Here is a 9222-nt window from a genome sequence, read left to right as displayed (position 1 = left end):
CAAAAACGAAACAGGTTCGTATGGCCGGGCATCAAGGTGATTATCCTGCCGATAATCTTAATAATATCCTGTAGTGCGTGGTGCGCCACATTTACAAATCTTGTAGTGTGTGCATGTTTGAGATTCTAGGGAAGATAATCTGGGAAGATTCTCCTGTAGTGCGTGTCACAGCCAGATTTCAAAATCGGCTAAGATTTCAGAATCCTGTAGTCTGAGCCCAGCTTAAGACATATAGTAATATGGTGCTATAGCACAAGCGTTGTCTTTCCCTGGTTTTAACTCATTGAGTGCCAGCCACTTTTGGAGAACGGATGCTCCCAGTGCCAGAGTTTCAGAGCGTTTTCAGTGATTTCTCGAGGCCCACAGAATATTGTGTGATATTACTATGTAAACACCGAACACGCACAAAGAACGATGAGACTCTATTCTATCATCTGCAAAAAAAAGTTTATTGATCCCATTTTCCGTTCTTTAGTTATGAGCCGGAGAAGATAGCTTGATTCATCCAAAAACAGCAATTTTTTTCTAGAAGCTGAGATAATTGGCCTTTTGTGAAATTAAACATTTCAAGCACATCACTGACTCTGAAGCTAATCTTTTCTAATGTAGTCACACCTCAAAAATAATTTCCTTCAATAAAACAGTGAAGGCCAGGGAATTCTGTTTGGCAGAATAATATTTTTTAGCTACAACCAGCAGCGCTGGCCCCTGCGTGCGCTGCTGGTTGCAGCTTCTTGCTGGTCTTGATTTGCTGCTGGTGGGCATCGGATATTCTGGCTTGCGTTTGTCAATCCTGTCCTGCTGCCTGGGTCTGTCTGGGTGTTGTGTGCTGCTCTGCGTGCCCCCCCCCCCCCCCCCCCCCCCCCCCCGCCCCGCCCCGCCCCGCCCCGCCTCGCCTCGCCTCAACTGCACACTCCTCCTCCTGTCTGTGGTGGCTCTCTGCTGAGTTTGCTGTGCGCACAGTGAAGGGTGCTCGACATCCTGCTTTTTTACAGCGTTCCGCGTGTGTTTGTCACCGGCAACGATGCTTCCAGTTGAGAATAATAACAACTCCACGGTGTGGATGTGCGGATGTGCTGTCGCAACCGACACGGAGCGGCTCAATTGTGGGAGCAGATTGGCTGCTGCAGGCACAGCTGCAGTAACGTGCTTCAGCATATCGATGAATACGGATGCGATGCGATTTCCGTTTCCATAACGACTTCTTCTTTGTTTTTTCCTTGCCTTTCTGTTATGTGGAGAGCACTGTCGCCACCTAAGGGTTCTGTAAAATAGGTTAGACACATCCAATAGCTATAATATTTGTACATCAGAGGCAGAAGGCTTTGATCGACGCCCCACCGTCAAAAAACGCAATTGACGAACATGTCCGTCCTTGGCACTCTACGTTACTATTTGAAATGACGAACATGTCCGTCCTTGGCACTCAATGAGTTAAAGGCTGCATTACAGTAAAGTGATGTCATTTTCTGAACTTGCCACACTATTCTAGCTGTTATTATTATTATTTGTCTTTACCCTCTTAGTCATTATCATTACTGATGATTATTTATCAAAAATGGAATTCTGTCAATATTTTGTGAAAGCACCAATATTGTTGCAATATCAATAATTAGTCAAACATATTAATTTGTGATATATATGTGTGTGTGTGTGTGTGTGTGTGTGTGCGTGTGCGTGTGCGTGTGCGTGCGTGCGTTGTGTCTCATACATGAGGTACTGGTCTCTGGTCTTGCGGAGCTGGATCAGGTCTGGCTTGATGCTGTTCATCTTCTTGTCGATCTCTCTGTAGTCGGCCGCCTGTTTCTTCAGGTCCACCTCTAGGTGGCGCTTGCTGTCCACGATCTCGCTGATCCGAGACTTCAGCTTGTCGTAGTTTCCCATGATCCTTTGAGGGAGGGGACACAGAGGAATGGTCAAATGTCTGTTTTCTGTTCTTAGACATGAGTTTGGGATTGAAAAGTCAACAGACATTAAAACTCAACAACCTAAATGGTTTTATTTCTCATGTTTGATGGCGGTTGCCGCGGCGACAGCCTACCTCTGGATCTCCTTGTCGTTGCCCTCGCGGCGGAACTTCTCGATGTACTCCTTACTGAAGCGCTCCTGAGTCTGACACTGCTCCTCAAAGATCTTGATGGTCTCATTAAACGCCTCGATGGCCGTCCGCTTCATCTGGATCTCCTGAGGGAGGAAGGGAGGGAGAGAGACAGAGAGAGGCAGGGAGGGAGAGAGAGGGAGAGAGAGGAGGAGAAGTTGATAGATGGAGAAAGAAAAGGTAGAGGAGTGAGTGAAACATGTTGACGATACAGCTGAAATAAAGCTAACAGCACTGTTATAATGCAATCTAACTATACATTAATAGGGCTTTTCACACTACACTTAGCCAGGGTTAAGTGAGTCTCTTAGAGAGCTGTTAGCACCAGGCTAAGAAAGCTTTCACACGTGCACAATCCTGGAACATTCCAAAGTGGGCTAACCCCGTCTTCAGCCTGGGACTAGCTAACCCTGCTCTGGAGCAGGTTAACCTCGTCTTCAGCCTGGGACTAGCTGGCCCTGCTCTGGAGCAGGTTAACCCTGACTTCAGCCTGGGACTAGCTGGCCCTGCTCTGGAGCAGGTTAACCCCGTCTTCAGCCTGGGACTAGCTGGCCCTGCTCTGGAGCAGGTTAACCCTGACTTCAGCCTGGGACTAACTGGCCCTGCTCTGGAGCAGGTTAACCCTGACTTCAGCCTGGGACTAGCTGGCCCTGCTCTGGAGCAGGTTAACCCTGACTTCAGCCTGGGACTAGCTGGCCCTGCTCTGGAGCAGGTTAACCCCGTCTTCAGCCTGGGACTAGCTAACCCTGCTCTGGAGCAGGTTAACCCTGACTTCAGCCTGGGACTAGCTAACCCTGCTCTGGAGCAGGTTAACCCTGACTTCAGCCTGGGACTAGCTAACCCTGCTCTGGAGCAGGTTAACCCTGACTTCAGCCTGGGACTAGCTGGCCCTGCTCTGGAGCAGGTTAACCCTGACTTCAGCCTGGGACTAGCTAACCCTGCTCTGGAGCAGGTTAACCCCGTCTTCAGCCTGGGGCTAGCTGACCCTGCTCTGGAGCAGGCTTAGCCGTAGGGCTGTCCCAGCAAGTCGACGTAATCGATGACGTCGACTACGTAATTACGTCGACGCACGCTACGTGCTTCGACGCGTCACGTGTGGCTAATTTTAGCGGCTAACTGTTACTTTTCGTTACTTTACATGGCAGTAAAATGCCACTGAATGACCAAATTGATTTAACTTTTAACCATTTCGATTTCCACTTTCAATACAGACCCCCAGCATGGGTTAGTTGTTAACGTCGTGACTATATTTATAACGTTAATAACGTACTCCGGTTTGCGGGCTGAATCTGTGTGTTGCGCAATAGCTACAACCGCACTCTGGCTGTAGACCCGAGTTATAAACTGGAAACCGGAGTAGCCTACGTTATAAACGTTATAAATATGGTCACGTTATAAACAACTAACCCATACTGGGGTCCGTATGGAAAGTGGAAATCGAAATGGTTAAAAGTTAAATCAATTTGGTCATTCAGTGGCGTTTTACTGCCATTTAAAGTAACGACAAGTAACAGTTGTGAACAGCCTTGTGTCTGGATGATGTGTGACCATCTTACATGGAGCATTTGTCTTTCTCCAAAATTAAGAGCACTGTTACTGAAAATTGCACACCATTGTACTGTAAGATGATGATTTTATGTTGGACTGCTGCTAAACTCAGTTGACATTGCACAAGGTTTTTGGTATTCCTCCTGAAAGTGACTTGAATTTAATTTATTCTACTATTTTATTTTGAATTGCACTATATTCATTTTATTTGAGGACAGGCTCTTGCTTTAATTTTATTTGAGAGATTTTATGTTGGACTGTTAAAGAGAATGAGATGGTTAAATAAAATACAGAAATTGAGAAGTTTTTGGTTATTTATTTGTTTTGGGTAAATTTATTGTTATATAATAATTTTTTTTAATAAAAAATAATCGTTAGATTAATCGACTAATCGAAAAAATAATCGTTAGTCGAATCGATAAGAAAATAATCGTTTGGGACAGCCCCAGTTAGCCGGCCCTGACTTTTCAGGGTTAAGCCCAACTTTTCATCTCAACACGGGGCTAAAAGTTGCCAGTGTGAAAAGGAGCCATTAGCTCTATCTGGCAGCACTGGTTCCAACAGCCCTGGGCTCTACTAACCCTGAAAAGGGGGTGAAAAGGGGCTAAGAATGGCGCGTTCCTTTATCGCAAAAGATCTGGGATGTGGAGGCTAAATGACATCACATCCGTTTTGTTAGCGTTCCATTTGCAGACTAGAACGACCGCAACGCGGACTTATGCCTCCGCCATTAGTTCATTCTGGGGTCCAAATCGCCATTTGAGGCAAATTGGAAGAGATTCCGTCAAGGCGCTCCTGTGATGTTGCGTTACAGAGCTTGGAAATTGGGTGTGTGAGAGGTCACAGCGACCTTGAACTTTGACCACCAAAATGTAATCAGTTCATCCTTGAGTCCAAGTCGGTGTTTGAGACAAGTTTGATTAAATTCCGTCAAGGCATTCCTGAGATATCGCGTTAAGAAGCTTGAAAATGGCGTTCGAGAGCTCACCTTGACCTTTGACCACCAAAATCTAATCAGATCATCCTTGAGTCTAAGGCGATGTTTGAGGCAAATTTGATGAAAGTCCGTCAAGGCATTCCTGAGATATCACGTTAACAAGCTGGAAAATGTTTGAGAGGTGACAGTGACCTTGACCTTTGACTTTTGACCACCAAAATGTAATCAGTTCATCCTTGAGTCTAAGTAGATGTTTGAGGCAAATTTGATGAAATTCCGTCAAGGTATTCATGAGATATCGCGTTAACAAGCTGGAAAATGGCGTTTGAGAGGTCACAGTGACCTTGACCTTTGACCACCAAAATGTAATCAGTTCATCCTTGAGTCCAAGTCGATGTTTGAGACAAGTTTGATTAAATTCCGTCAAGGCATTCCTGAGATATCGCGTTAACAAGCTTGAAAATGGTGTTCGAGAGGTCACAGTGACCTTGACCTTTGACCACCAAAATCTAATCAAATCATCCTTGAGTCTAAGTCGATGTTTGAGGCAAATTTGATGAAATTCCGTCCAGGCGTTCCTCAGATATCGCGTTAACAAACATTGTACGGACGGACAACCCGGATCCATAATGCCTCCGGCCTGGCTATCGCCGGCGGAGGCATAAGAACTGGAGCTGGGAAGTTCACTGTTGCAAGTCAGTTCTTGGTCAGATCCAGTCACTAGCCAGGCTAGCCACTGTTAGCAGTAACAGTTGATAACAAGGCAGAGCCTTTGCCATCGCTGACCCAACCCTCTGGAACTCTCTGTCCCTCAACATCACAAACTCAGACTCACTCACCTCCTTCAAATCCCACCTCTTCAAAACAGCCTACAATATCTGACTTCTACCTCTAACCACCATTCCATCTCTGCAATTTTTTGATTTGCATTTGTTTTGTATCTGTATTTAGTTTGTTTACTGTATTATGTACTGTTTCTATGTATTGTAAAGCGTCTTTGAGTTCCCCAGAAAAGCGCTACAGTATATAAAACTTATGTATTATTATTATTATTATTATTATTTCGCAGCATGTTGCACATACAAACACTGCAGCAACATGTCCACACAGATAGAAGTTAGACAGTGCTGTGTGTACAGCTGATTTAATGAGACACAAACAAGACAGAAGTGCTAATAAACAGCATTTACTACGATTATAACTACTGTTGTTGCAGCAGCAGCCATCTTGGATTTTTGAGGTCGGGGTTGCTGAGGCTCCTACGAGTTTGGAATGGGAAATACCAGCTCTGGTGACGTCACCGTCCCAGCTTCATGACCTTTGAACCGTAAGATTACCAGTTCTCAAGTTATAAAGGAATGCACGATAGGTTAGCCCTATTCTGAGCCCTGGGCTAAGAGCATTCAGTGTGAAAAGGTCAAATCTGGGTCTGTGTCTCTGTCTGTTCCCGACGGGTGCGCGGCATACTTCGGACCGCAAGGCATTCTGGGTATGGTTGCCCAGCACCTACATCTAGTGACTCTGCCCAATGGAGAGGTTTGCCTGGGCGATGTGTGACAGTGAGGACAGCGAATGACGTGCCTGCCCGGGCTGAAGCGTACCTGTGACGTTCGGGTGTATTCTTCGTACAGCCGGTCGTACTCCCGGTTCTTCTCCTGGTACTGGAGGTGATACTCATGCAGCTTCTTCCCCACTGCTTCAATACTGTCCTCCTTCACCACCTGGTCCTGATAAACAACAACAACAACAACATCATCTACTACTCAACTAGGGCTGGGCGATATGTCGTATAATATCGATATCGTGATGTGAGACTAGAATATTAGCATATTGGAATATTACTAGAACATTGTGAAAAAAACGTAAATGCTACTTTTTCGTGGTCTTAAAGGCTGTGTTACAGTAAACTGTCAATTTTCTGAACTGATGAGCCTGTTCGGGCTGAGTTAAATTATGAATTAGCTTAGATGATGGCTTAGATTGGGCGTGTCACGGTACGTGTATTCGTCCTGTGACGTCACGGTATGGGCGTCACGGTTCCGTGTGTGTAGCTATATGAAAAATACGTCAATACACACTCCGTTAATTACGTTTGTCATAATCATCAATATCCAAATCATTTTGCGCTGTTTATGAACATTGCACAACAGAAAACATCGACAACTCAACTCACCCTCGCACCGTGTATTCAGGCTAAATATAGACCATTTAACTTTCGGAAGCCTTTGCCCTCAACAAAGTTGAGTGGAAGCGTCTTGCGCAGTCATGTTATCTTGTGTGGCTATACGGGGTTAGCTTGTATGGCTAACGTTAGCAATGCTATAGCATCAGGTCTTGCGGTCCTTCCTTGCGTCCCCATGCCTGTGCTGAATGTCGGCCGAGTGGTTAACGTTATAAGCCAGTTTTATCTGACAGCCTACATACATACAACCATATTTTCATTGACTGGATCAAAATACTGCCAAACTGCGCTGGTTTCATGAGATGACGTCTCCCTTCCGCTCCTTTGACTACTGCCTGGTTTGTTTACATCCAGGCATTAGAGGAGGGGGGGCTGTAGTGGCTGGTAAAGACGCAACAGTTCCCGCCCAAATTGTTTATGATTATGGTCATTAAATTATTAGTTTAACCGACTAGTATTTTGGTGCAGACAGACTAGCGAGGGTAACGGATGTGTTTAAACGTTTAACGGACTAGTTACTTGCATCCCCATAAGCAGTCGTAGAGCCAGCCCTACATAAAAATATAACCTTATGGAAGAGAGTCTCATTGTTAGTCTTTGCTGGTTTAATACACTACAGGGCCATGCTGTACCAATTTATGACACTAGGTGGAGCACTAGTACTGTCTGTTCAAAATAAATGCCACAGGTTCAAAATAAATGAAAACAAACCTAGCCTTATGCATTTGGGATTTTCGATGTTGCTTTTTTTCCTGTTGTACTGAACTCGCACCGAACCGTGACCCCAAAACCGAGGTACGTACTGAACTGTGACTTCTGTTTACCGTTACACCCCCAGCTTAGATGGTGAATTGGCTTTACTGGGTCATCATATCCATATTACTACTTATTTCTGAGCACACATTCCTGTTTACTAAGGATCATTACAAATTGTGCGTAAATATCTTATGAAAGCATGAATACCCATCCCCAAAATATCGTCACATTATCAATATCGAGGTATTCGGTGTCAAATATAGATATTTATTTGATCAATATCGCCCAGCCCTACAGTATACTTGACTAACCAACCAACCTGCTGCTGTTTGGATACAAAGTAGAGCAGTTTAACATAATGTATGGTTGTACTGGGCAACAAAACTAACTAGCCAGCTAGCTGACTGACTGGCTGGCTGGCTGGCTGGATGACCCACCTGCTGGTGTTTGGACACTGGGGAGACCAGCTTGACGTCCAGCTTGGGGTTGTACTGGGCCAGAGACTCATGGCGGTAGTGGTTGATGAGCTCCACCACCGAGCTGAAGGTCAGCGGGTCGGAGAAGCCATACTTCCCCTCTCGGTGGAAGATCTTGATCAGCTTGTTGTTGCCTCCTTTCCTGTGGGACAGAGGAGAACAGAGAAGAAGAGTTCAACACAAGCCTCCACACAACGTTTAACAGGGAGGGGGGGGAGTGACTATGTTTACATGGACTGCAATAATCTGACTATTGACCTTATTTTAAATACTTGGATTAAGGTGTTTTGAGTTGCTTATAGAATATGCCATTCATATTCCCGTTTACATGCTACAGAGCAGTCCCATTAATAACTGAAGACACGCCCACATGCCGTCCCTACGTCCTGCGTTTGAGTTTCCCTCCTGAGTCCTGAGTTTAACCTGAAAGCCTTTCTGTCATGTTTCTACCGTGTCAGTGTTTCCCCTACCATTCTACAGGCCTGACGGGCCCACCAGGCCAAGGGCGACCCACCAGGCCAGAAAAAAAAATGCAAAAACATATATATACAGTACCGTAAATTCCGGACTATAAGACGCACCGGTCTATAAGCCGCGGGACCAAAATTGACTATTTTTTTCTTCTATAAGCCGCACCGGTCTATAAGCCGCGGGTGTTTTGATGTTTAATTACCATATGAAAGGGTTCGTGCACAGAGAGGAATGTCGGGAAAGAGATCGCTGTTTGGGGAAGCTCCCATTTATTAACATTTCAACAAAACAAAACAAAAGTCAGGTCACTAATCCCCAGACAAAATCACACAACAATAGGCTATATGTGCAGCAAACCTGTAACCAGAGAAGTCAAGTCACTAATCCTCGTCTTCCTCTTCTTCCTGCGTACTGAAACCACCAAAGTCCTCATCTTCAGTGTCGGAAACGAACAGGTTCAGGGTGGCTTCGTCAACCACTCTCCTCTCTCCTTCATTGTCACTCAAAACCAACGAACTCCTCTTCATCACTGTCGGCATCGAACAGCCTCTGAAGCCTCTGACGGCCCTCAGCGCCAGCTGTGGCGGCGTCATCCTCTTCATCCCGCAGCAGTCCAGCGTTTTGGAACCCGTTGGTGATTGTGGATGTTTTCACACTCCTATAATATTCCGCTTCTACTGCTCGTCTTGTTGTGAATATTCCTTGATCTTCCTTTGTGTGAATTCGCCGAAGTTTGTGATTTTCTCCTGGTAGT

At 45.4% G+C, this 9222-nt stretch overlaps 1 protein-coding gene across 2 annotated transcripts in view; it reads right to left on the bottom strand.

Moving 5' to 3' along the window:
* The window catches only part of LOC310784069 (phosphatidylinositol 3-kinase regulatory subunit alpha-like), a 61515-nt gene that overhangs the window by 10448 nt on the left and 41845 nt on the right, over positions 1-9222 (bottom strand). For both annotated transcript variants that reach the window (XM_083645045.1, XM_083645046.1), the window contains 4 exons: positions 7959-8139; positions 6185-6310; positions 2042-2184; positions 1712-1888 (listed from right to left, as the gene is read on the bottom strand). In XM_083645045.1, coding sequence (XP_083501171.1) covers positions 1712-1888; positions 2042-2184; positions 6185-6310; positions 7959-8139 — 627 coding nt within the window. The remainder of the gene's footprint in view (positions 1-1711; positions 1889-2041; positions 2185-6184; positions 6311-7958; positions 8140-9222) is intronic.

Source organism: Poromitra crassiceps, assembly GCF_964638095.1.
Source record: "Poromitra crassiceps genome assembly, chromosome: 10".
Lineage (NCBI taxonomy): Eukaryota > Metazoa > Chordata > Actinopteri > Beryciformes > Melamphaidae > Poromitra > Poromitra crassiceps.
This window is presented reverse-complemented; position numbering and strand designations above follow the sequence as displayed.